The sequence below is a fragment of the Rattus rattus genome, chromosome 4, assembly GCF_011064425.1.
Source record: "Rattus rattus isolate New Zealand chromosome 4, Rrattus_CSIRO_v1, whole genome shotgun sequence".
NCBI classification, from domain to species: Eukaryota; Metazoa; Chordata; class Mammalia; order Rodentia; family Muridae; genus Rattus; species Rattus rattus.
Genome location: NC_046157.1, coordinates 146,340,113 through 146,367,954, shown reverse-complemented (window position 1 = coordinate 146,367,954; position 27,842 = coordinate 146,340,113). Strand labels below are relative to the sequence as shown.

Here is a 27,842-nt window from a genome sequence, read left to right as displayed (position 1 = left end):
CTTCCCCATATTAGAGACAAGGTAGACATGAGGCTCAGTAGGCCTCCAAGACTCTTTGCCAGGGACGCCCCAAAGACTCAAGTAAGACATACACTTTTTATTTTTCCTTCCTTTAATCTTAAGTAAAAGAGACACAGGGGTTCAAAAATAAAAATTTCTTTCCCCATTCCCAAGCCTGTACCCAGTATCCCCAGTGCCACCACCTTCTCTAATAGAAGCAGGAACGGAGGTACAGGTTAACTGCCACTGGGGGGCGCAGGGGGGCTTCTGAGCTCAGTGTTGGTCTCTTTCCAAATATAAATACATGTGTCAAAACTGGGAAATCCTCCACACCCATCACCCCGACACCCTCCATTTCTGCTGGTGTTTGGGGTGGGGAAGCCAGGCACCGACTGGCTGTGGTTTACTGCACCCTTTGGGCGTGAGCCCCATCATTCTCCTGTTGCTCGTTGTAGAAGAGATGGCACTCGGGGTCTCCCCGGATGGTGGGAGCGCCCTGGATTGGCTTCCCGGTATTGGGGTTCACACACCAGCACTCCCCACGCTGTCCATTCAGAGACATCTTGCACTGAAAGGTAAGAGAAGCAAAACATGAAGAGCGGCACTAAGCCTCCTCACCCAGCCCAGGGCTGAATGCAGTTCCCAGTGCTTGCTGGGTTTTACTGCACAGGCAGGAGCCTGTCCCAGCCGTTAGTGAGCTTGTCAACACGCAGGCTCTTGTCCAGGTGACCCTAAACTTCTGCCTGGCTAACAGGCAGCAGAAGAATGCTGTGCCCACCACCAAGGCTGTTGGAGACAAAGACCAAGAAATGACTCGGGTCCTGAGAGAGACCCAGAATAGAGATGAAAACCCTCACATCACAACTGACTGTGCCAGGTGCTGTGAGAGCAAGATCTCCCAATCACCCACGGCATCATTTATAGTCACATAACACACAGTCGCTTTGTGTCCTAAGTACCCTTAATGTCCCCACTCGACAGCTGTGAAAACGAAGCAAAAACTGGTTAGGTGACTTGTAACTGTGTAGCCTTGGCTGTCCTGGCACTGTCTGTAGACCAAGCCGGCCTCAGACTCACAGAGATCCACCTGCCTCTGCCTGCTAAGGTTAGAAGCACACGCCGTGGCTTACAGTTTGCATTCCTAAGAAGCTCCCGAGTGTGAGGATACCAGTCTATGCTCTGCATCTTGGAACCAATTTAGCCATTGGCCAAGTAGCCAAGTTACGCAGCTTGGACCTAAGGAGAGAGAGAAAATCAAACTCCGGGTGTTGCCGTCCAGGATCCCTGATCTTAGCTGCAGGAGTGACTATATAAACCGGTGTAGTGGCTCATGAGGTTCATTAGACATGACCCTTATCTCTTCCGAGTCCCACCTGAAATAACTAGGGAAAGACGGACAGACAGCAAAGACAGACAGACCCTGGCATCATAGCAGGTGGGCTAGGTCCCCACCTCATAAAGGAGGTGAGGAAGGCCCAAGAGAAGTACAGACTCGTACCCCAGCCCCTGGCTCCTCATGTCCATTCCTTAAGTCAACCCTGACTGGCCATTAAAGTCACGCAGAGAATTCTGTAAAATTCCCCATATCCAAAAGATCCAAACCTCCCCTGTTAAAACCCAGCATCTAAATTTGCTGTAGCTCCCCAGAGCACCGTGTGTGCTCTCATCTCTAAGGTGATTCCAAGAATACAGTTCATGGGCCAGTAGCAATACATGGGAGAGGCTTAGAAATGCAAACTGTAAACCAGATGGTGGCGGTGCACACTTTTAATCCCAGCACTTGGGAGGCAGAGGCAGGCGGAACTCTGTAAAGTATAGACCAGCCTGATCTACACAGTGAGTTCTGGAACAGCCAGGGCAGGGAAGGGAAGGGAACGGAAGGGAAAGGAAGGGGAGGGAAGGAGAGAGAAGGGAAGAGAAGGGAAGAGAAGGGAGAAATGCAAACCGTATATTCCTACCAAACCCATTAAGTGACAACCTCCAGAGAAGGGCTCAGCTCTCACATAAAGCAGAGATGTACTGGTTTAAGTTTAAATCTGCTTCTATAACATCGAAACCTCTGGAAAAGCTGGGCTGCAAGGGCTCAAACCTATTTCTCTCAGTTCTCCAGGGCACTCTTCCTGACAGACACCAAGCCCAGATAGAAGCTAGCTGAGAGAGTCGTCAGACCTGACGCGCGACCGAGGCCGAGGAGGGAAGCCTCATGGGGCCGATGTGCCATCCTTCTGGTTACAGAAGCCTTCACCCAGGCTCAGCTATTAGCTCCCAAGGGTTACACAGGCAGGTGCAGCACAGACCAGGCACGGTGGGGCTCGGGGGTGAGGGAGGGACTCCTTAGCCCAGGCTGGCTCCCACACTCACCTGTTTGAGGTTGTACAGGCCATGCTTGTCACAGTTGGGGATATGCAGGGAGTAGAGATGTTCCAGAGGACCCCGATCATCCGGAAGGCGCATGGTGGAGATGCGCTCCAGGACCTGGTCCAGCTCCTGCTGGCAAGGGGTCTGGAGAGACAAAAGGGACGCCTAGTGTGAGAAAAAGGAGACCACAACCACCAGTACTAGACAAGGCCTCAAACTGCCATATCTGTGGGGAAGAGACTCCCTCTGCACCAAACGGCTAGTAGGGCAGCGTCAGTGGCAGCGAACCCCACTGTGCTCATCCCTCTAGAAAGTCACATGACTGTGAATGTCTACTGTTGTCTCCTAACTCTGACAACGGCCATCGGGAACCAAAGCAGGCTCTACCTCAAAGATTAGAATTTACATCTGGAGCCATGGCCCAATCCAATTCTGATTTTATTCCTGGCATCTATCTATACCTCAACTCAATTCAAATGCTGGCCCTGAAGTTACCCTAGCCAATGGCCCAAGCTCCATTCTCTTATGGTGAAACTGAGCTGAGGAAAAGCTCACCCCAGAGGAGGGGCAGGTTCCATTTGCACTTCTGGGTTTTTCTCTGCCAGTGCCCCAAAGTCAAAAGAGAAACATGAAGGTTTTAGGAGAAACGTCGAGAAACCATGTTCAACCCATTTTAGTGCCCCGTAGACCAAAGGTCCTCAAATACGTTCGATTGTTTGCTTGTTAGTAGCAGGGCATATGGACATAGTGTGATGTTCTCTGCCGGTGCGAGGCTCCCTTCCCACACCCTCCTCCCTCCTCCAGTCGACCCCAGCGCTCCACTGACCCTGGCAGGAGGTGGGCGCAGCTTCTTGGGCTCCTCCAGGCTGAGGTGTTTGGCACCTTTGCCCATCTGCCGGTGCTGCTCGTTGACCTTCTCCCGGAACACAGCCAGTTCCTTCATGCCTGACTTAGGGGGCTTCCGGCCAGCACTGCTGCCTCCCAACATGTTCATGGTTCCGTCCACATGGTTCTCCACCAGGCCTCCCTCCGAGGGGTCATCCTCACTGTCTACAGAGAGAAGAGGGGACACTCCAGAGTCAGCTCCCCAGAACCCGAGCCTCCTTGAGGAGGGTGGCGGCTATAAAAAGGAGGCTAATAGCTAAAAAGTGTGACAACCGTGTGCTGGGTGCCCGTGCTCCACAACTTAGCTGGGCGTCTGCTAACTCTGTAGATGGCATCATGGGTTGGATGTAAAAAGCTCCGACAGACTTGTGTGCTTGAACTCCTGCTCCCTCCCTGAGTGGTGGCACTGTTCAGGAAGGCTGTGGAGACCGGCTGGCAGCAGGCAGTTGCTGCAGGTGGAACTTTAAGGGGCCTGGTCCACCCTGCTTCCAGATCCCAGTCTGTTTTCAGGTTGAGACTGTGATATGACAAGGGTCCACCACCCACGGGCACTGCACTGCCTCCCTCTTGAAACTAACCCACCCCCCAAATGAAAGCATCCTCCCCTGAAGCTTCCGAGGGGCATCTGAGCACAGTGACAAACAGACGGGGGCTCCGCTCGAATCCCCCTTATCTTTCATACGAGGAGAAACTGACGCTCACAGAAGCCGGTCGCTTGAGTAAGATTACATCCCTGTCAATTGTATGGATCAGGTATTCAGCTAAAGCTGTGTGACTGGGGAGCAATGGGAGGATCCAAACTCAGTTCTCCCCTCACCCTCCATGCTGCTGACATAAGCATGGAAGGATGAAGGCAGTGACAAGGCCCTCGGCAGGGAACGGAAGTAGGCCGTGCCTGGATCCATCAGAAAACACCACGCTCCCCCACAACTAATCCCAAATTTAAGCTCTACATGTATGGTCTGATCATGGCAGACTAGTTGAGGTTTTGAAAACTACTACCACAAGATCCCTGGGCTGTGGCGTGGCTGGTAAGGGACTACAAGGTGGAGAAGCCACCTGCCAGTGAGTCAGTCTCTAGCCCTTCACTTGCTCATCCCTCCCTGACGAAAGTGTCTGTCTTTTGCTCTTAGGCGGCTACAGCACTAATCACTGTCTTTTATTGTGTTGAAGTCTACCTGTGTGTTGCAACCCATCCCACTGAAAGGCTCCAATACAGAAACTGCTATGACTTCTTTAACCCTCACTGAGCATGAAACCTAATCTCCTAAAGAACGGCCATTCAAAGGGGCTGGAGAGATGGCTCAGTGGTTAAGAGCACTGACTGCTCTTCTAGAGGCCCTGAGTTCAATTCCCAGACACTGCACGGTGGGTCACAACCATCTGTAATGGAGTCCTGTAATGGAGTGAGTAATGGGCTCCCTTTTCTGCTGTGTCTTAAGACAATGAGAGTGCACAGTGTATACACATAAAACAAATAAATATTAAAAAAAAAAAAGATCGCCATTCAGTCTCTTCAGGCTATCTTAGAACCTGCTGTGTGCAGCGGACTCTAAAAGCGGCCCCTCGTTTCCAGTCTCGGCCTGGCTGACTCATGCCTCTCCAGGGTAAGGTGACAGATTGGGAATTGTATGGTCAGTCTGTGACCAGGGGGACAAGTCCCAGCATGTTCTAAAAGTCATGGCGCCTTAGCCCCACCCAGAGCCACAAGTCCCACAAAGTCCTAATAAAAAACTAGGTGAAGTCGGGCGACGCTGACACACGTCTTTAATCCAAGCACTTGAGAGGCGGAGGCAGGTGGATCTCTGTGAGTTAGAGACCAGCCTGGTCTACAGAGTGAGTTCCAGGACAGCCAGGGCTACACAGCAAAATCCTGTCTCAAAAACAAAGCAAAAAAAAAAACCTAAGTGATTGCATAGAGGGGTTTTTCAACAAATTCTGCATCAGCTTCTAATGCTCATTCAAAAACTTTACAGTCCCTATCCCCAAATGGGATAACTCTTAGTAGAAATGGCACATAGCTCCCAGTGGACCCCTCAGAACCCACAGTACAGAGGCCACCACTGGTCCACCTCCTAGGCAATACCACAAACTGGAAAGAGCTAGCAGGAACTACAAAAGGTAGGGTGTATTGTCCTGTCTACGTTGTTAGAAACTAGGTGTTCAGCTAAGGGAGGAGTCAGCTCTTTCACACCAGGTACTGAGAACTGGGTACCAATGTCAACTGCTGCCCCTGCTGCTGCTGAGGTGTCTGTCCTAGCATCCAAAAGCCACCACAGAAGTTTGTCCTGCACCTTCCTTCTCCCTCCCCTTCCCGTCCCTCTGGGTCTGATGCCCGTCCCGCTCTCACTGGGCTCAGCGGCACTTAGAGAAGCTGTACTCATGAACTGGGTGCTCAAGCTAAGCCTTGCTGCGTCGCTTCCCCAGGGAGGGTCCCTGCACATCTTCTCTCTGAGTCTCTGCTTTCCTGTATGTAAATGGGTGGCTATCTAACGGCTCACAGAACTGAGCGGAGTTTATTAGAGGTGAAGCAGTTAAATGATGACTTAGAACAGAGCTATCACACCACTGTTGGCTGTCCCTGTAATGATGGGGCTGGACATTGTCCCCAGTTATCTGCTAACTCACAGTCAGGAAGCAAAGGGAAATAAGATCCTGGGCATCCGAAGAGCCATCGCCATGTCCCCAGATTGAAAGGACCTGGCATTTTTCACACCAACCCAGGGAGAACCACTGCACAAGAACCTTGCTGGTTCACCACACTCTTGCTCCAGTAAGCCTGCTTTTTGAACGTCTGGTGTCCAGGGGACAAGGGCGATGTCTCAAGTGATAAAGCCATGCAAGCACGAGGACCTGAGGTCAGATCCCTAGGCCCCACAAGAAGCTACACACAGTAATGTGTGTCTATGACCCCAGCACCCGTGTGACAAGATGGGAGTGGGAGGCAGGAGAATCCTCAGAGCTTATGGGTCAGCTAGTCTTGTACATACCTCAAAGACTGATACCCAAAGTTGGTCTGTGACACCCACAGCCACACTGTGGCGCATGTCTGAACCCCATACATGAACACACACACACACACACACACACACACACACACACACACACACACACACACACACACCCCATTCATACGTACACATTTTTTTTAATGAGAAGTAGTATGTGAACAGTGCCAGGGGTATTAAAGGTTGGGGACAAAACTGGATGTCCTGTCACATCCCTATAATCCCCAAATAGAAGACAGAGGCTCAGAAGTTGAAGGCCATCCTAGGCTATGTGTGAATTCACGGTCAGCCTGGGGTACAGGCAATGCCATCCCGAGGGAAGTAGGGGGGTAGAAAAATCAATGTATTGATCCTTGGTGTAGATCAGGCATGGCAAATAAGTCCACATCCACCAACAGCCCCTAAGGACATCCATGTTTTATTGCCCAAAGAACTATACTAAGTATGATGACCTTGGAACTTCCCAAAGGGGATCAGGTATACGGCATAAAAGACAAAAATCTGCCCAGAGCTATTAATGCTGAGCCATTTCTCTAAACTGCCTGAAACCTGAAAAATCATTTCTTCTAGAAAGGCTAACTCACCCTGGCTCCTGGGTAGCATGGACTTCACCATAACTTAAGTAAAGTTAAACTCCACTCCAGTAGCCCTGGTATCAGGCACAGAGAAAGCTAATGCGTTCACCTCTGCATCAAAGCTGGAGGAGTCCTGTCCTACCTGGGTTCAGTCAGACCCAGGAACCAGACCCTCAAACTCCTCCCACATCCCCTTCTCTGATGCTGCTCTGGGAAGAGAGGAAACTCAAGGCCCCAGACATAGGTCGAGCTCCCCTATTCAGCTGCCTGCCCTGTTCCTTAGCTTATGGACACTGAGTCACCATATGTGCTACACATGCCCTCTGTAGTATCAGGGCCCTGCAGAGCCATCCTCTGGGACTGGTGGTACAGCCGGGAACCGCTGTAACCACAAACCCTTGCATTCTTAGATGGAGACAGAGTTTGAGGGCAGGAGACCTTAAGAAAATCTCAGGGAAGTCAGAAATAAGCCAAACCTTAGCAAAGAAACCTGAGACCTCAAATGCTGACAACACCCCCTAACCTCCAGCTAATCTTTGAAACATGACACTGTTTGGTCAGTCCTTACCCCAAGGGCCAGAAGCTCCCCACAGCCCAGTGCAAAATTGAGTAGGCCCCACACAGTGTAGATCAAATTGTCCCAAAATAGCTAACTCCCCTGTACCTCGCTTCTACCCATAGCCACACTAGTTCACAGCTCCACAGAACACACGGAACAGCACAGGGTCTTCCCAGGGCATCCAGAGCACTCGGCTTGAGGATCTATGGTCTTCAAGCCTTCCTGGGCCCTTAAACAAACAGTAGCCAAAAAAGAATCCCTCAGCTTAGTCTTCAAGGTCAGTTCCACACTGAATGCTCAGAACACCCTCTGCCAACTCTGGAGCCGTATCTGCAAAGGCACGGGCACTCTTGAATGACATGTACTCAGACCTGGAGCCTACACTCAGGGCTAACCTGTCCATTAGACACGGCGGACATGGGGTCTGTAAAGGGTTTTCGTTCACTTGAAGGTCAGAAGAAACAAATTCGGCCTTTTAAGTCAAGAAGTCTTAATATTTAACACTGACACACTTGCATTTACGAAACCAGATGTTATAATCTTACAATGCTTTTTTACGGAAGAGTGCACAAAGGTGGAAAAACCTAAGATTCAGGCAGTGTGCTGCGATCATTGATGGATTTCCCAGAAGACTGGGGTCACCTGGGCAGTTCTCTCCTGGGAGACTACGTGGCTTCCTGTCTGTCCTACGAGGTTCCCAGCCTCCCCAAGGTGAAAGTCAGTCCTCTATCCTCAGAGAAACCACCTGGATTCAAGGACAGGTTTCATTCTCTTCCGTTATTGATCTCACCACTACCAGCAAACATGCCAATAAGACAGGGAAATTCACGGGCAGGGCCGGCTGACTTATAGGCTCCTTTTAAAGGCAGCAAGACATCCATTTCTTTCTCTGGAACAGGTTGCAGGACCCAGGTAAATATACATCGATCGTAAGGCAGGCACCCAGGAGAGAATGAAATGCCGGCCAGGAAGAGAGCAAAAGGATTCTCGGCTGAAAGGAAGCTTTGTACCTTACTACTCACCCCCGGCAAAGGTGTCTGTCAAGGGTTCGACGCCAGGGTCTGACTGAATCTCCACTCCAGCTTCCCCACTCAGCTTTAAGGCCCTGAACAAATAAATCACTCGAGCTCTCTGTGCCTCAGATGCTCACCCGTAGAAGAACCAATGGCATCCAGCTTCTGGATCCTGCTAGAAGGGTCCCCGAGAGCTGTTCATGGTGTGTATGGAATGAAACACAGTGGGAGCATCTGAGTGGACTCATGGATGCTTCTATTTCTCCATGTCGGCCCCACCTCACCTGAATAAGCATCATCCCCCCACCCACATCCCACCCCATATATTTTCTTATAGCTACAGAGGCGATCTACAGGAAAACATTCCAAATGGAGAACTCCAGCTAGAGATGGAATTTTCCCTCAGAACAAAAATACCAAGCTGCATTCTTTTCTCCCTAAAGGAGTTAGATCCAGAATAGTATCTGTTAAGCGACTCCTTAGACGTGAGGCTAGGCAGGCTCTGTACAGAGGTCACTTCAGGAAACATTTCTTAATCACCTCCCCAAGAATTGGGTAGAAAAGGCTTCAGACTTCAAGGTAACCAGTAGGGACTTGCAAGGCCCCTGAAGGGACATTGAGACTCCTCGCACACGGGTTGATAAGCATTAGCCGTTCTCCCCAGCATTGAGGAATGGATCAAGACGGGAAGTGTGGGATTTCACAATTCTATTAATATATAAGGTAAATTTTCCAAAGGAAGAGAGTGAGGTAATGGAACCAGAACCCTGAATGGAGGGTCTGCAGCACATGGGCAAGTCCCCTCCCTGACCTTGCAGTATTACCACAACATCATCTAGACACATGGAAACGAAAAGGGCAGCTCAGATTGAAGGGAATGGATGGCTTGCCCTGTTTTAGAACCCGCAAACCTGAGGCTCATGTCCACGTGGGTCTACAGGAGCAAACATCGTCGCCATCATCACAGGAGTTTCACAATCACCCAGGGCCCCATGTTGTCCTCTGAAGGAAGCACCCTTATCAGCACGGCCAGGGCGCCCAGCAGGAGGCTGGCATCAGAAAAGGCCCACATGCCCACTTCATGCATTCAATTCAGACATTATCAGTTTTAAGGCTTAATTTAGACTTAATAAATGTCTCTCGGGTAAATAACCCTGTCTGATGGTAGCACCAAGGACCTTATCCAGGGAATCAAAATCCCCACGTTCCACAAGACCCTGCTTTCTGTCAGGGCCCTGGTTCTGCTCCCAGAGCTACACTTGAATGTCCATGATCTGTGGCTAAGTCTAAAGCACTATTAGGAAAACCAACCCCAAGAGCCTAAAAGCAATCCCTCCACAGTCTTTGTTCTGAGTATTTGACACTGGTTCTTACCTGGTATAGGAAGAAAATAGGCCCTTACCTCCAAGTCATCCCCATCTTCCTAGTAGACCAACAGGCATCCCCTGTCCTATTGATTACAAACACTAAGTACTTCCTAGCCTTCCCTCATGATGATCTCAAACTGTGGGAGCCCCGGGCACCAGTGAGGTGAAGATTCGCAGTCTCCGAGTGCTGGCTTTCCAGACCCAATTCAAGACCACAAGGACGAGTGCTGGGTGCTTTCCTAATTTTGCCCTGACTGGGCACAGACCTCACATGGCCACTGTTGTCAGTTTCTCCAAAACCGTACCTAACCAGGACAGACTTTAGTACTCTTTCTCTTCTTCCTCCTCATATAACTTCTCTACTAATATCCATGACAACAGACAATTAATTCTCGAACTCAAGTGGGTAAAGTACCCCAAGAGCCGATTAAGTTCCAGAATCAAGGTATTAATCTTCCATTGTTTTAGCCAGACCCTTGAATTCTTCTGATCTCTTAAGCCTAGACAGTGGGAATCATGGGTGATTTTTAAACATCGTATTGTTTTATTACTATCCTCATTCAGATTTTCATTACTGGAGATGGGGGGGGGAGTCAAGCTTTATACAAAATGGATGATCTTTTTCTTGAATGTGCAATGTAAGGTTATCTGCTGTGTAGGGGAAAGGGAAGAGTAGCTAATATCTAATAAGACCAATTAGAAGACTTCCTCAATATTCTCTGCTGTGATATCTCCATTTTGAGTTTTAAGGTTTTATTACTTATTTTAAGTACATCGGGGTTTTTTTTTTTTTTTGTTTTTTTTTTTTTTTTGCCTGCATGTATTTCAGGACAGCATGTGCATTCAGTTTTTGCAAAGGCCAGGAGAGGATTTCAGATCCCCTAGAACTGGAGTCACAGAGCCACAATGTGAGTGCTTGGAATCAAACCTCGTTAAGGGGAGCAAGTGCTCTTAAGCACTGGGCCATCTCTCAGGCCCCTCAGTCGGACGTGTGAAGTCTATGTTTCGTTTTCTCTCAACTTGCATTGCTGGGACTGCACCCAGACCTGCCTTCTTAAATCTGATTACCTATCTCAACTGTTCCCTAGTGCATGCCGTACGAAGAGAGACAGAAGAGAGAAAGAAGAGAGAAAGAGGACTCTATTTGTTTAGTTATATAGACACATTTGTATATTTTTAAGACCCTTACATGGAAGCTTAAAGTAGATGACTTTGTGTTGTTTTTCTTTCGTGCTTCTGGGGAGAGGGCCCTGAACCTTGAAAACACTAACTGCATGCTCTACCATGGAACTACATGTCTAGACTGGTTATTTAAATCCTATAGGTAGCTAAAGAACAAAGCTCTCTGCTGCTTAACAGGAGTCTCTGGAGAAGACAGAACTTGCCTAGATACATTTTATGCAAAGAGGGAAGGAAGGAGAGGGAGGAAGACAGAGAGAGGAGGGCCCAGAGGTTCCCAGCATATAGGAGCAAATGCCCAAAACACAAAGGAAACAGATTGCATTGGTGAAAATTTGAAGCCACTCCCTTTGGATGGCTGATCACAACACCACACTAACCTACAAGGTAAGTAGCTATTCCCCTAGTGCGTGGGCAGGAAGTGAGCCAGAAGAGCGAAAGGGGTTTAGTTGTTAGTTTAGTTAATATTTAACCTGAAGACCTTAGTCTTTTGAAGTAACATTCTATTTCCCCCATCTCTTTTTTTCCCCAACAGGTCCAAGACAGCAGGGCAGCAGTGGCCGCTGGCTCTGGAATCCAGAACACAGGGGTGCCTGAATTCTGAACTCTGCAAAGTGTGCCTGAATTCCAAATGGTGTATGGTAGGCCTGAGTCCTTAACAGAGTAGAGGGCTGTTTGTCATGATAAGCTGGCCCCAGAACATAGTCCAGTTTAGTTACTGAGTGACCCCCTTGGGTTGGTAAGTCCACCCATCTATTTTCTTGCTAACACCCAGTTTCTGCCCTAACTCCCATTCTGCCCTCTGCTCCCAGAAAAGAGCCCAGCCAAGTAATACCTGGCATCTCTCAGACACTGCCACCACCACTGCCACGTTCCAGAAGAATGTCCCCTTGTCCAGCAAACCAGTTCCTCCACCATAGATAGCCCTCCTCTCAGAATCATGATTGGAGAAGGAAATGTCAACGTCCCTAGACCCACCAGCCTCAGGGGCCATCCCATAGCTACTGCCTCTTGCCCAGCTGAGCATTAAAGAATTCAGAAAACACAGTCACGTGGAAAGCTGAGGCAGCACATGCTATCCCTGCATGGGACAGCAATCACACAAGGAGAAGGGCAGTGACCGCCTGGCCGAGGCATGCCCTCCATCCCTCCATTCTTGCAGCATAGGCCCTTGAGCTCCAAAGCCTGACTCCGTCCTTGTATGAATAGAGCAAGCAGTGCTGGCTTCGAAGTCAGAGGACCAAGGTTCTGACCCTGAATTTGCTTCCCCTGGTGCTGTGAGGGAGGCCAGGCTGGGTGTCGAGCAGGATTTGGCCTGAGTGTGGGGCTCATCTGTAAGTTGTGGAGTTCGGTTAAGTCACCGTTTCCAAATGAAACTACACACAAAGGACCATCGGAAGTCTCTAAGAATAGCCCTGGACCCAAGCCCTGGAGATCCAGAGACAAGCCTGGGCTACCAAGGAACCTGTATTTTAAACAAGAGTCTTCAAGCACTAGCATCCCTGAGGTCCCATCTTGTGTGGTTCTTCTGCAGGTTACCCCGAATGACTCACTTGGGAGAGAGAGAAAGAGATCTCTTCGATTGGAACAAGAGAACCTCGGATTAATACCCAGCAAAGTGTCAGCCTTAAGCTTTGTGCCCATTGGCTCCAGGGTTCGTAGAGACACTTATGAATGCTTGCACACATGCGTCCTCGGCCTGGCACCACGGGGATCTCTAAAGCATGCCCTTACACTGCTGCCTCATTGAAGGCTCCCCCTGAGTGAGCACGGCCTCTCTGGAGCCTCCCTGCCTGTGCTCACTCAAAAAAAGGGCTGCTTTATAAACACCAGGTTCATTCCTGGAATCGCAAAGACCTGCCGCGGGTCAGGGCTGAGGCAGACAGTTTGAGCAAACAAAAACATGCTCAAATTCAGCCCAGGTCCTCTGGGATTCTGCAAGCCCAGTTGTCCTTGAAGAACCAGAGAAACGGATATCAAGATGGCAAACAGCACTATCGGTTTTCACTTCTTCCCATGAGGCCTAAATATTTCTCCTCCAGCTCACTCCCGTCATCCGGGAAGCTGGCAACGTGACTTAGTGGCCAATCGCCCAAGTGAAAGAGTTGGGCTAGAAGCTACAGGGACAAAGTACAGTATCCCTCAAACTCTTTTTGTAAAGTATATGTATAAAAAAATTCTTTCCAACTATCTATAGTTGGTGCTGCAATCGGCAAATGACACAAAATGAATGATGTGGTATAATGGGGTGACACACGGTGACCATAAAGACAAGCACTCGCCCGTCTGTCAACACAGATTCGAAAGTCTAATTTTGACGGGGAAATTAAATTTACTATTTTTCTGTCCCTGTTCCTGTCTGTCTGTCTGTCTCTGTCTCTCCCTTTCCCGCTTTGTTTTTCAAGACAGGGTCTCTTTGTGTAGCCCTTGTTGTCCTGAAATGCAATCTGCAGACCAGGGTGTCCTCGAACTCAAGAGATCCACCTGCTTCCGCCTCCCAGGTTCTGGGATTAAAGGTGTGAACCAATGGGGCAAGACTTCCCAGTTTACTTTAGAGGACCTGGAACAATATTGATCATCCATCATACACACATCTGCACGCAATGCAAAAATATGAAACTAGCCATTCATCATATGTGTGCAATTCTCTATAGATTAAAAAAGGTACTATTTAAATATTACATGCTCGTAGACTTAGCATCCACATTTCTGGGTGGTAGACTATTTTTGTTTCTTATTATTTCGAGACTTTTCTTTTAAAAAACAGAAAGTCGTTTCTCTGGGCCAGGGGTATATGTAGCCCTGTGGTAGAAGGGCTTGCTTAGCATATACAAGGTCCTAAGTTCCATCCCCCACACTGCAAAAATAAAAATATATTAAGATACTTCACCCTCTGTGCTGGCCAGCTTTACATCAACTCGACACAAGTAGAGTCAGCTAAAAGCGAGCCTCAATGGAGAAAATGCCTCCCTAAGATCAACTGGTAGGAAGGCCGGGAGAGCATTTTCTTAACTAGTGATTGATGATATGGGAGGACCCTGCCTATTGTGAGTGGGGATTACCTCTGGGCTAATGATTCTGGGTTCTGTAAGAAAGCAGGCTGAGCAAGCCTTGCAATCTAAGCCAGTAGGCAGCACTCCTCCATGGCCTCTGCCTCGGCTCCTGCCTCCAGGTTCCTGCCCTGTTTGAGTTCCTGTCTCCCCTCAATGGACTGTGTGATTCAGGGATATATCTTTTTAGTATATCCCTTTGCTCCCCAAGCTGCTTTTTGGTCACAGTGTTTCATGACATCGATGTAACCCTAAGACAACCACGATTCATCCTTCACCTATCTTGTCAAACAGAGTATGAATAAACTTGGAGAGCCCTAGAGCATGACAGACTAGACAAGGCCCTACCAGTGACATGCAGCATGAAGACGACTTTCACAGGCTGATGCAATGTGGTCCGTACAGTTTGCCCATCAAAAGGTCTCAACTTGGAGCCCTCGTCATTTATTTCTCTGTGCCATGCAAAAGTGGAAAGTGAGTCAGGGAAAGACCCACAAACAGTGGCAGACAGACAGTCGATGATTTAAGAAAGACAAAATGAAGAAGACGGCTCGGCCCAGAGAACAGGATGTCAAGTGTACCATGGTGCAGCGCAGATCATCAGTGGTTCAGGGTCTCAGCTGACGCGGGATAGAAATGTCCAAGGGGCAGTAAGGGGACAGCTGTTCTGCGTCCCCACAAACAAGCAAGGAGAGAGGAGAGATCCAGACAATGACCTAACTTGGGATTTCACAAGAATAAAAATAAGTGACAAACAGCAGGTAGGAAAAAATAAAAAGTGGAAAGTCACACATCTCTTCTAGGAGGGGCCTTTGAAAGGGTAAGGAGGAGGGGGCGTGGCTACCAAGGGTACAGGGACACTTGACTTTGAAATGACAAAAGGCATGGATAAAATGTCCTGGAAATTCGGCTCTACTCTCTGGGCTGTCTTTGAACGCTTCCTCCCGGGTTGGTGGCACTCTTTAGGAGGTCTGGTCTGCCTAGAGAAAAACGTTATTGGAGTGGGACCTTGAGAGTAAAGACTCTGATCACGCCAAGTTTCTCTGCCTCATGCTTGTAGTTCCAAATGCAATTCTCAGCTTACAACTCGGCTGCCCTGCCTGCCTCTTCTCTGCCATGGGGACTCTGGTCAGTCTGGGTGGTGTTCCACCACAGCTTCAGGAAAGGAACTCCCACGAGGACTCCCACGAGCTGAACTCCGACTTGGCACATACACATGAAATCAATGAGTGTAATTAAAACAAACAAAAATCCCTGAGTCTGAGGCTTAACTCCTCCTCTGAAGCACGGAAGCCCCTTAAGGACGCTAGCTTAGCCTTGACTTCCACGAAGAAGTATCCCTCATCAAGTGTCCTTTATAAAAAGGGACCACCGTGGGAGGTGAGCCAGGGAGGGGAACAGCAGGATACAGCTGATCTGAAGGAGAAATGGCGGAAACGGGAGTCTCTGATTAGGGAGGGGGAGAGAAATGAATTCAGATGAAGGCGAGTAAAATGGCAGGAAGGGTATGTGGAAAAGTCATAAGGAATCACGCTATTAACTATCGACCTAAAAATACCTGTAACATACGGAAGCAGGTCTATGAATATACATACATAGTTTAAGTGAAATCTGGGCTGGTATGGAAGGAGGAAAAAATCTCATGAGGCTTCAAACTTGAACCAAGAACCCAGGCAACCAAGGAGTGCTGAGAACAGCAGAAACAATCTTCCCCAGGGAAGAGTGCACCATCTGGCTACCCGATACCAAACGGTCAGCCCTGAACATTCTATAGTCTGAACAGGTTATATTTATATGTTTAAGAATGTACGCTGGCTGGAGAGATGACTCAGTGATTAAGAGCAGTGACTGCTAGGTCCTGAGTTCAATTCCCAGCAACCACATGGTGGCTCACAACCATCTGGACTGGAGATCTGATGCCCTGGTGCGTCTGAAGACAGCTACAGTGTATTTTTATATAATAAATAAATCTTTAAAAAAAGAATGTACATATATCCATGTGTGCCTATATGTATGCATGTGTGTGTGTGTGTGTGTGTGTGTGTGTGTGTGTGTGTATGTATGTCACAACAATTAAAAGCAAGAGGCAATGAATTTGAAAGAGAGCAGCAGCAAGGGTGGTGGTGGCATGTGCACGGCATGTGCTCCCCCCTGTGGCTCACACATGAACCCCTCATGGCCTGCCCTAGTGCCCCTCCCTCATGCACTGTTTTCTTGTGAAGCCCCCACCTATCACCATCCAGGCCCCACAACAGCAAGAGTGGTTAGGGAGAAAAGAAAACCAGCGAGCAATAAAGGCACTCGGCAGGAGGAACGTGTGCTTCTACCAGGGCCTACCTCCAAGCCACAGCCCCAGACTGGATTCTGAGGATGTGATCTCTCAGTCCCGGGCCAAGAAAACGATACCCACTGACCTTTCCAGCCACTCCTCCACCACCTTCCCTCCTGCCGCGCTCCTGTCTCCGGAACACCACTCCCATACTCCACACTGACACACTGAACCCAGAGGAAGAAAAAAGAACTGTAAACCTGTGAGGATGCGTGGGCTTGCCAGCCACACTCTCAAACCAGCACGCAAGTGTCCTGAATATAAATAAGTGTCTTTAAATAGGTCACCGTGCATCTCTCTGGCTTCCACTTTAAAGTTCACTGATTTGTGACTGATCGAATGCTACATCCCATCCCATCGCTGTCCCTGACTGCGCTCTCTTGGTTTAAGGGGCAGCAAGCCAAACTAGAGACAAAGGGTCTGGGCCGGTGAGATGGCTCAGTGGGTAAAGGTACTTGCTGGGTAACCATGGTATCTTGAATTTGACCCCCAGAGTCCACATAAAGTAGGAGAGAAAAAACTCCACAAAGTTGTTCTCTGGGTTCCACATGTGCTCCATGGCATATACAAACTCCCCAGACAGACACCCCAAATTAATAATAACAATAATAATAACAACAACAACAACAACAATATTTTAGAAAGAATCCTCATTATTTCTGGCATATAAATGGGCCACCAAGCCATCAAAAGAAACATAGGGAAGATTTCAATGGCCATGACGACCCACAGGAAACCCTCAAACAGACTCACAGCTCTGGAGGCACTGAAAGCTTTACCAACCAAAGGGGAGTTATGCAAGTAACTACATCCTTGACAGAACTGCCTTTTTAACTTGTGTGTATAGAGGTGTGTGAGTGTGTGTGTGAGTGTGTGTGTGTGTGTGTGTGTGAGTGTGTGTGTGTGTATGTGCGAGAGTGCGTGCCAGTCACCCTACCCTATCTTGTTTCTTTGACACAGATTCCTTCACTGGACCTGAAGCTTGGTGGGTTTCAACTAGGCTCGCTGACCAACAAGCCCACAGTGGGTGACCTTCTTGTCTTTGTTCCTTCCCCTCCGTTATAAGCACTTGTGGCTTCTTTGAACTCAATTAAATATATATTTAAATATATATATTAAGTATATATATATATATATATATATATACTTAATATATATATATAATTTAGCATTTTTGTGTTGGGGATCCAAACTCAAGACCCCATAGCTAGTGGCTCTTACCTACTGAGCCAGCTCCCCAGCCCCCACCCTTCCCTCATCAGAATCCTTACGATGACCGATCAATCAGAATTCATCTAAACAGGCACTGGCTCCCTTAGCTCTCTCCTGCTCTCTGCTGAGACTCGGAAGAGATCAGGGTGTGGATAACATCGTTTGGTTATTTGAGTTTCTGTGCTAAGTCCTTTGTACACATAACTCCATTTACTGCAGTCACAAGAGGTTGATGATTTCTTACCCCCCTATCACATTCGATAAGAGCCCTGGAGTTTGACAGCCAGCTGCAGAAAGACACCTTATCAGAGGCAGGGCCCAAACCAAACCCAGGTCGCCCGGCTACAAAGCTCTTAGGCTCCTCAGAATGCCTTCTGATCATTAGATCACTTAAGGAAGGGTGACCAAGACATTTCAATCCCCAAGGAAGTGGGTTACCAGTTAATATGCGAGGTGGTCCCACACAACCACAAAAGCCTTTCTAACCCAGTGAACCCAACCCACCCACTTGACCCCTTTAGCCTGCCTGGCACAGCTCCCACCACTGTTGGTATAAAACTAGTCGGTGGTATCAGTTACAGGAGAAGATCCCAGGACACAAGGGAACTGCTATTCTGGGTCTTTTCTTGGCCTCAGGCAATTCGGAAAGCAAGTTCATCATCCAGAGGAGACTGGGCATCTCCGTCCAGAAGTAAAGACAATAGTCCCAAAGGAAACTTCCTGGGGAGTTGCATAAAGGAACATTTTTGAGAAGTTATGCCTCAATTACTGCCACACAGAAAAAAAAAGAACTTTTCCAAGAAGCAGTACGTACCCCACTGCTTTTGTGCATGCGGGAACTCGGGTGAAACGGAGCACGGGAACGAGGATCCGGGGCCACAGGTTAGCCTTGGCGCTTGGCCCAGAATGCAGCCTTCATTTCTTCCTTTGACTCTGAGCTGTGAGGTAGGAAATGTCTGCAGCAAGGCATTTCCAACCGTCAGATTTATCGTCCGCCCGTTGGGATAGTACCTTGGCTTACAGCTACCAACTTTCTCCCACCACAGTTTAACTTACACCCCTTCAGTTGGAAGCCACCCCCCCATCTTTCCAAGCCACGGGGATGAACACCCTAAGTAAGTTCCTCTAGACTTCCAAGCTCTGACAACCTGCCAGGGCCTTCAGTCCCCCAGCCCTCTTCCCTCCTCGGCATCCTGGCTGTTTAATTTGAATGAACACAAGCTAACACACCTAAAGCCATCTACTAATTAGAAACCTCCTCGGGCTTCGCTCCCAGCCAATTCCACCAGGGTCTGTGGGCTAATTCCTCTGCCCAGCACCTGGAGGTGTGCCAGCCCCTGTCCCCTTCCCCTCAATCTTCACTTCTGCCCTGCTTCCCAATGGCCAGGAAGGGATATGGGGCAGACAGCCAGAGGGCTTCAAGGCTTCCAACTGCCTACCCTCGGCGAGAGAGAGAGAGAGAGAGAGAGAGAGAGAGAGAGAGAGAGAGAGAGAGAGAGAGAGAGAGAGGAGAATGAATGAGAATTCCAGACTGTAGTTGACTGTACTCCTCTCAGGGAAAGCCAGTTTTCTGAGCAAGGTCTCCCTCTGAGTACTGACTGACACCCAAGCTGATCTTCCTTGGCTTTATTGTTAAGGAACAGAAGGGGAGGGGCTAGGAGCCGAGGAGGATGAGATGGGGGATGGGAAGTGCCCCCTTCTCCCCTCAGTCTGTTCCTCATGGGAGGGGTGGCTCCAGAGACTCTCCCTGGGCTCACAATTCAAATCAACGAAGGGTTTTTCTCCTCCATCTCTCAGGATCTGATCCACCATTCCAGATTCCTCAAGGACCCTGAAAACTGACAAGCAGCAGCCCCTCTCAGCAGTGAGGTCAGCTCTGAAGACCACGGAGCAAGAAGATCAGTTTGGACAGAAGATCCAAACTCTTTTGCCAGGATCACCCTCAAACTCCAGGCACGCTAGGCTCAGAGACACCACTGGACCTGAAAATCCCTCTTTTCCTGAAACAAAAAGGCAGAACCTCGGAGGTCTTCACTGGGTTTGACCACTGCATGCCCATGGACACACCATGCGTGCTAAGTACATGCAGCAGCTATATTAATACACGCCTACTGTTCTGAAGCCTATGTCCAGCCAGCTTCCTTTGAGGAAGACCTACAGAGAAAGGGCAACCCAGCACAACCGCCTTGCCCCAGGGACACCTCAGCAACTCTCCAGCCCTCCAGGCTCTGACAGGCCTAGGTCCCAGGCCAGCTGGCCAGGTGAAGGTGGTACTAACCCTCGGTTAGCTAAGTGAGCATAAAGGTTGCCACAAGAACCTAAGCGTCCAAGCTCGAGGATCATCTCTGTCACTCTGGCTTTCACTCTGGGCACCGTCAAGCGTGAGCTACAGCCCTGAACGGTCAGTCCCAGAAAGTTGGACACGGGCCCCAAAAAGCACTCAAAACGCCTAACTCACCCATAAGAAATGCAAACCATTTTTTCTTGGCTGCTTTTATATCGCTAATGCGATATAAATCCATTTGAAATCCATTTAGCGATAAAACCATTTTATATCGCTAATGCAGTTTCATTACCCCTTCCACAAAAGGACTAAGCCCAATGAATATAGGTCAGAGAGATGGACTTATTCCCTTCATAGGTGAAGTAGAAATCACGTGACATCACCACCAGACCAAGTACTGAGCATTACTGTACTATCTGCTTTTATTGTTGTTCACTTCTTTGTCTTGTTTTGTGCGATCACTAATCTGATTGGTCAACTCAGGGAGCTCTAGAATCAAATGAGAGATGATGTGCTTCTAGGCATACCTGAGGGGATTATCTCAAGCAACTTCAAGATGGAACAAACCTGCCCACTGTGGGTGGCACCATCCCCTGGGCTGGGATCCTTCACTGTGTAGCAGGAGAGAGTGAGCAGAGAGGAAAGCATTCATCCCTCTGTGCTTCCTGAATGTGGCTATGTTTACTCCTACTGCACGGCTTCCCCTCCATCACTGACTGCATCCTTATGCTGAGGGCCAAAATAAACTCTGCCTTCCTTCAGTTGCTTTTGTCAAGGAATTTCATCGCAACAATTAGAAAATTAAAACATTTCAAGACCTTAAATCCATGACAAACCTCCTACTGCAGCTCCCCTAAGATCGTAAGCATGAACTACATCTATCTGCATTATCTACTTTGACACAGACCCATGCAAGTGTAACCCAGCAGATTCATGAGCGCCACCAATTTCTGTTTTATATACACATAAGGAGACCGAGGTTCGAGAAGACTAAACCTCTTACATCTGGATATACAGCTGACATGTGAGATTGGGACCTACAGAAATGAGTGGTCTGCCTGTCTTATCTAGTTTGGCCTTCACTTTAAGGGCCAGTTAACCAAAGAGCAAAAATGAGATTTGTCAGGGTTAAGTCAGATAACATGTTTGACAACTTATTGTGGGTAAGTTCCCATGTTAACCTGTGACTTCCCATGGTCACAACTAGTCTAAGATACATACACACCCTGAAGGAAATCAAAAATTACCCCTACTTTACCAAACCTGTTTTCTGAGAAAGGCTCCTGCACACCACAAGTTTAGTCTTATGGTTTTGATTTTGATTTTGGGGTACTGGAACTCCCAGTGAAGGCCAGTTTGTCCTCTAAGTCTTGATCCATCCTGCCTCTGTCTCCTAAGTGTTGAGATTCCAGCTATGTACCATCAATCCCGGTCCCCACACAGGGTTGTCTGCATTGGGACCCGGTTAGCTTGAAGGCAAAGCCAGCTACTCCCCCAACAGCTGTCGATCTACTCCTTTCTCCTCGGGGACCCCGTGAGCCTCTAGCTTCTCATCTTCCCACTCATCACATGTTTTTGAAGTGTCCTCTCCTCACTAAAGCTGGCAAGGGTGTACCATGTCCTACCTGTCACCTACACACAACAGTTATCCAGAACAAAACCTCTGCCCCACAGGCTCAAAAGCCATTATTTCAATCCCAACCTGACCAGAGGGCTTCAGCAGTTAAAAGCCAGCAAAAATCTTAGCTCTTTAACATGGTGCCTCTACTGAGCCCACGTAGACACATAAGATGGAAATACAAAAAGCTCGCTCCCCTAGGGGGGATGGAGGAAAACTGGACCAAAGGAAGCAGTTGTTTCAGAATAGGACAAGGACACAAGAGGGGCTGACCCATCTTCTGATGGCTGCCTGCCACCTCAGGAAGACGTCGGCCAGAGATAACAAAGAGAAGCAGAGGGGTCCGGAACATCTGCCAGCCAGATCTCTGGCTCCCTAGTGAAGCATATGGAACTCCCTGTCTTTGTCCATTTTAGCAAAAGCAGCACTGCTAGCCCCTCGAGAGCACAGTGCCACGTCCCCTGTCCACGTTAGCTCCGTCTCTAAAGCCCAGCCCCCTCTCCTCTTCCCTGACCATCAACCCAGCTCTTTTCACCCCATATTGAATTCTGTTCAACACCCAAGCCTCCACTCACCTTCTCAGCCTCCCTGATTGGAGCTGAAGAGGGCCGACCGATTACCAGGCTACTTTCTCTGAACACTGTGCACCTACTTACCATATGGTCAAGCATTGGCCAGGCCAGCAGTGCAAGAGGCACAGAAAGAGGCAACCACATGTGTGCTGGGCGTGGGGGGATTTGGTCTAAAGAGACTTCAAGGACAGGATAAAGGCAGAGAAGAGCAAGAAACAGGGAGGGCAAACACTGGGAAAGGTGGCAGAGCGCTGCATCACGAGACCCAAGCAATGGGACTATAGGTTTCTGCCCTCCTTCATTCCCCCTTGGCAGTCCCATTCCATTAGCAGTGAGAGCTTTCAGAGCTTCCAATCAACTCCAATAGCAACTAGTCTGATGCTTTGAAGCAGAAAAGGACCATGCTGGGAACCAATCAGCTTATTTGATGGCGAGGCCTCTCAGGGTAAGCCATCTTACCCTGAGAGTGGTCTGACACTGGGTGGATGGATGGACCCCCCCGCTTCCAAACACTCCAAGGCATTTATTAAAGATGTATTTATTTGTCTTATTATGAGTGTTCTATCTGGATGTGCATGCTAGGAGAGGTCATCAGATCCCATTATTTGCTGGGATTTGAACTCGGGAACCTCTGGAAGGGCAGCCAGTGCTCTAAACCACTGAGCCATCTCTTCAACCCATTACTACTACTACTACTACTACTACTACTACTACTACTACAACGAAAAGGTGTGTGTGTGTCTGCATGAAAGAGAGAGAGAGAGAGAGAGAGAGAGAGAGAGAGAGAGAGAGAAGAGAAGAGAGGAGAGATACGTAAGTGTATGCACACACCACTGCTGCCTCTAGAGGGAAATTTGAAAGAAATTGGTTCTCTCCTTCCACTTGTAGGTTCCAGGGACTAAGCTCAAGTCATCAGGCTTGTTGCAGGGCAAGTGCTTTTATTTCAGATCCAAATTGCCTACAGGGTTAATTTCCCTGAGTTGCCCCGCCCTCGGGAAAGGCATTGCCTGAATAGTGCAGGACTTGGGCTGAGGGGGAAGGCAGGGTGAGCCTTCCAAGCATCTGCCTTTGGCTCACTAGCAAACTCAACATCCCAAGCTGAGTAAGAGCTGCCTCTCGCAATCACAGCCAGTGGGTTCCTTCTCCCAACCCCAGCACCCGTCCTAACGCAGAGCATCCTTAGCCCTGGTTTGTTGAAGGATTTTTATTTATAATGTCTTTAGTATGATTGCACAAGTTTGGTTTTTGTTTGTTTGTTTGGGTGTTTATTTATTTGGGTTCTGGTTTTTTGGGGGGGATGAAAGGGTGTGGAACAGAGTTTCACTGTGTAGCCCTGGCTCACTCTGTAGACCAGGCTGGCCTCAAAACGCAGAGATCCCCCTGCCTCTGCCTCTGGAGTGATGGGATTAAAGGCCACTATTGTCCAGTCAAGTTTCTCTTTTTAAAAAAAAAAAATTGTTATTATTGTGTATGGGAGGGTGGGCCCACAGGCCATGGCACATGTGTGAAGTTCAGAGGACAAATTCATGGAGCAGGACCTCTCCTTCCACCTTTACATGGGTTCCGGGAATCAAGTTCAGGTTGCCACAGTAGACACCTTCACTACCCACTGAGCCATCTCAGTCAGCCCACAGGGTCATCCTCCTTCAAGCTTCCTTCCGCCTTTCAAGGAACTGGGTCAGCGTAGACAGACAAAAGAAGCTCTGCAGGAAACTTTTCAGACGCTCCAAAAAGGTGAAAAGTAAAGGCTGTACAGGAACAAAGACTTGACCTTGAGGCTACTTCGGACCCTTGCCCCTGGGCTAGCGCAGGCTAAGGAAGCAGTACCTCGGTCCCTCCACCGCCCTGACCCTGAAGTCTTGGTGCACAGAGCCACACCCTACTCAGTTTACAAGCCAACCAACTCCAGGGGTCCCCCAGAAGTCCAGGGGCAGTAGCCCCCTACTTAGCATACGCCTCACCCTTCCAAGGCCCTCTGCGAAGGACTTAGCCAGACTGGTTCAAGTTCTGTCCGGAATCAGGGCCAGTTGGTGGTGCTAAGAAGGTGGTGCTAAGGATCCGCAGAGACAGTGGGTCCCACTCATTTCGGTCTATTTTACCATTTTGAACTCGGTATGCAAATTTATGCAAGACGAGATGCAAAGCAGCGCTCCGAGCCAGAAGTCCCGTTGCTTTCTCCCCCTTAGTCTTGAAGCCGAAGTGAACCACTGTAAATCAGGGCCTGCCTCGCCCCCCCTCCCTCCCCCCGGCCTTTAGATCTGGGTCTCCCCACTCATCACCATCAGAGAGCCAGCCCTTGTCAGCTCTGGGACTTTGACTGAACATTTCTATAACACCTTTATATGTGCTAAGGGCCAGAAGGCCACTTGGGCAGCCCCGCCCCTCAGCGTAATCCCCTGCATTGTATAAAACAGAAGGGGGGAATGGAGGGCAAGAGACTGGGGAGATGCTGACAAACCAGCCTAGCCTGAATTCTAAAAAGGGCTTAGCCTGGCCCAAGCCTACCCTCCCCCCTCAACTCCCTGACACCCCCACCTCCCACCTCCAATTTTTTTCCCCCAGTACTTCTGCCCACTCCCACATCCTCACAAAGCATGGACTCGTGACCGCTCTCAGAGTTCCTTTTTCTTCCAGGCCTTGCCAGTCTGATTTCTGTTTCTATGAACCAAAAGGCCCAGCAGCCCATCACCCCTTGGGATGTAGGATCACCACCGGCCACTTCTACCCACTGATGTGCCCACCCCCACCCCCTGCCTTCCTGCCATCCCAGGAAGCCAGCAATACAGTCCCCGAGTCCCTGGGAACAGAGACAAAAGAGCTAACAGCAAAGCCGGAACTGCTGGGAGGTGCTGCGTGGAAATAAGAGGGTACGCTTAAAATTCTCAAAAGCGACCTGCTCAAAGAAAAATGCTGGTGGGGGGAGGGGTGGGGGATTCGGCCTTCAGAGAAGGGAGGAGATGGGCAAAAGACATGCACGGCCTCCCTCATCGCTAAGATCTGTCTGGACCATGTATAATATCTCCCTCTTGCTACAGTCTCTAGAGAGTCCTTGTCCCAATCCCAAAATGTCTCTCCCACGGTCCTAGAAGCCTCTGTCTTTGCCTCTCATCAAGACAACCTTGCAAAATCAGGCTCCATCCCTAAAGACCCCTGTGACAGCCCTGCCATGCTGCTGATCCCTTAAGTGTACCTACTCAGTTTCCAGCTCCCACCCCCACCCCACCCCCTACCTTGGTTAATGTTCCAGACAAGAACACAAGAGAAAAATGTGGAAGGCATCTGGGCCTTGGGAGAAGGCTGAGGCAGCCAGCAGAACAGAGTCCCATACCATAAACAGGCAGAAAATCCAGAGTGACATTCTTTCCCTGAACTCACCCCATTGTCCCCTGGCTCCCCTAACACCCCCCTCACCCCACCCCCATCCCTGTAGCCAGTAAGGAAAAATGACCCAGGAAACCTGCCACATCTGTTGCCTGCAGAAGACTCCAACCTATTTAAGAGTTTTGGGAAACAGAAAGGCTGAACTTCAGCCTTAGAATGAAAGAAATGAAAGGCGGGGGAGAAAAAAAAATATTAAAACCATGAGAGGAAAGTACACCATGGTTTAGTAAAATGGTCAAAATACAGAGGATTCTGCAAGGCCTTGCATTACCCTGTTGAAGAAAATTCTTCTGAGGCCCCAAAGGTAAGAGGGAGGAGGGAGCATGAGGAGAGGACTTCTTTTTCTTTTTATTATTACTTAGAAACAAGAGGCACGGATTAATCCCAAGGCTGAGAGAGAAGAAACCCTGGGACTCCCCTCCGACGAAGCCCCACCTTGATCTGTAGTCAAGGTCAAAAATGCCTCCAAGAACTACAAGACTTCAAACTTGACCTCTAACTCCACTGGGACGGGGACAATAGCAGAGCCAGGGAAAGAGGGGAGCACAAAGAAATCGAAAAGCAGGAAGGATTCTTGTACTTTTCTCTCTCTCTTGTTTTCTCTCTCCAGGCTACCCCCCAGTCTGAGAACATGGTAAAAGCCTCCCTTTCAAACATTAGAGAATAGTGGATAAAATTCAGTGCTGTCCCCAAGACCAAATAAAACAATTACAGCTTTCGCCAGACCAAAGGGGAAGAAAAAAAAGTGAGTTCCTCGCAGTCAGCTTGTGTCTCTTAACTTTTTTTAAAAAAACGAAAGAAGGGCTCCTTAACAAAGAACCCCACCTTTCCCACCCAGTGGGACAGGAAGAGTTCCCTAGATTTAGGAGGAAGTAGGGTATGATACACACCCACGTTAAGAGTTGTACCTTCCCTGGCTCTCCAGCGGCTCCAGCATTCAGACCGGAGGCCCAGACGCTTAGCGGCACAGCCGGGGTGCCGGAATGCAGCTGGCCAACCGGCTTAAGTTACACAGATGGAGCCCGCTCCATTCTCCACGTGCATCCTTACCCTTCTCCTCACCTCCCAACGCCAGAAGGAAGGAGTCCCTCCGTTCGATCTTTTCTCACCCGAGGTCTGCGGTGTCACCTGCGCGCAGTAGCCAGCAGCATTCCCACCGGGGAACTTTCGACCGGCGGTCACTGACTCAAGTTTTGTATCAAAGGAGTTTCAAGTTCCTACAGGATCCTAAACCCCCACCCCACCCCCAACCCCCACAGCCCCTAGATCAGACCACTTTCCTCCCTGCTAAGTCCTATTAAGGAAGACCCACCCAGGTGACAAGGTGTCTTTCCTCTCCTCTTTTACCCCATCAAATCCCGCTTGCTCCACCCCCAGCCTCCCTCCCGGGTTTGCCTTTCGGGTTCCCGCTCTCAAGATTCTCCCTGAATCCGATCAAGGTCTGGGCTCTTTCTTGTCTACAACGGTCCCAGGGTCCCGTCGACTCTCTTTCCCCACGTGAGGGTTGCCAGCCAGGAGACCCCGCTGAGCTACGAGTTTCTCCCAACCCCCGAACTAGTGCTCACAGTCCGCATTACCTGCAACCTGCTGTGGGGTGGCGCCCACGCGTCTCTTTTCACAGGTACCCGCGCCGGTGACCAGTGCCTTCAGGGGCAGCTCGGAGCCCGGGTTGGGGTAGCAGCGTAGCGTCTGGGCGCAGCGCGGGATGTAGACGCCACACGCTTCGCCCTCCTGTCGTGCGCACACGGAGCAGCAACCGCAGCCGGGCTCTCGCACCAGCTCGGCGCAGGGCGCGTCGGGTGGGGGTCCGCAGGCGGCCAGACGCTCGGGCGTGCAGGGTGGGCAGCGGAACAGCACCTCGGCGCGCACCCCGGGACCGCAGCCGCCGGCGCCCAACAGCAGCAGCAAGAGCAGCGACGGCAGGAGCAGCGGCAGCGCGGGGCCGCCCAATCTCGGCAGCATGTTGGCTAGTGGGAAACCGTAGCGCGGCGAGCTAGCGGGCAGGTGGCACGGCCCTGGCGAGCGTGGGAGACGCCTCCTTGCCTTCTTTCTCCTCCCCTGCCGCTGCCGGGTCCTAAAAAGCCTGCTTCTCCCCGCCCCCCCCGCCTTCTCCCCTCCCCCTTTTGGAGACCACTCCTCCCCCCCCCAAGGCACTCCTGCGTGAGAGCACGTGCTTGCGCACACGCCCACTTGCCCACCCTACGTTACTAGGGGATTCGACTGGTCCCCCTACTCTTCCCTAGCCAGGACTTTGCTCCCTTCAGCCTGGACTCGCCTGCTCCGGGAGAGTAAGAATAACTTGCAAGCGTGGGTAGAATCGGCGTGGAGTGGGAAAGAGCCCGTGCTTTTGTCTCCTGTCTTTTAGTTTAGTTCGATTTGGAAGGACTTAGTTTGCTCACTTCCCACGTGGCCCGCTGTGAACTGACTGCTGGGGAAACACAAAAGCAATCTT

At 49.7% G+C, this 27,842-nt stretch overlaps 1 protein-coding gene across 1 annotated transcript; it reads right to left on the bottom strand.

Annotated features, from left to right (window-relative positions):
• Positions 1–94: 94 nt before the first annotated feature.
• On the bottom strand, positions 95–27,457 carry Igfbp2 (insulin like growth factor binding protein 2). The gene is made up of 4 exons (XM_032901322.1): positions 26,968–27,457; positions 3,185–3,408; positions 2,362–2,502; positions 95–568 (listed from the first exon to the last, which is right to left on the bottom strand). The coding sequence occupies exons 1-4, from the start codon at positions 27,350–27,352 to the stop codon at positions 404–406; spliced, it is 915 nt and encodes a 304-aa protein (XP_032757213.1). The 5' UTR covers positions 27,353–27,457; the 3' UTR covers positions 95–403.
• Positions 27,458–27,842: the final 385 nt, after the last annotated feature.

What these genes read in the sequence shown, in the direction of transcription:
- Igfbp2 (XM_032901322.1), bottom strand. Translation starts at nt 27,352, where the DNA reads ATGCTGCCGAGATTGGGCGGCCCCGCGCTGCCGCTGCTCCTGCCGTCG. An exon ending in CACCCCACAGCAGGTTGCAG is followed by an intron (nt 3,409 to 26,967) that starts GTAATGCGGACT and finishes TTCTCTCTGTAG; the next exon opens with ACAGTGAGGATGACCCCTCG. An exon ending in GCCTGTACAACCTCAAACAG is followed by an intron (nt 569 to 2,361) that starts GTGAGTGTGGGA and finishes CTTACCTTTCAG; the next exon opens with TGCAAGATGTCTCTGAATGG.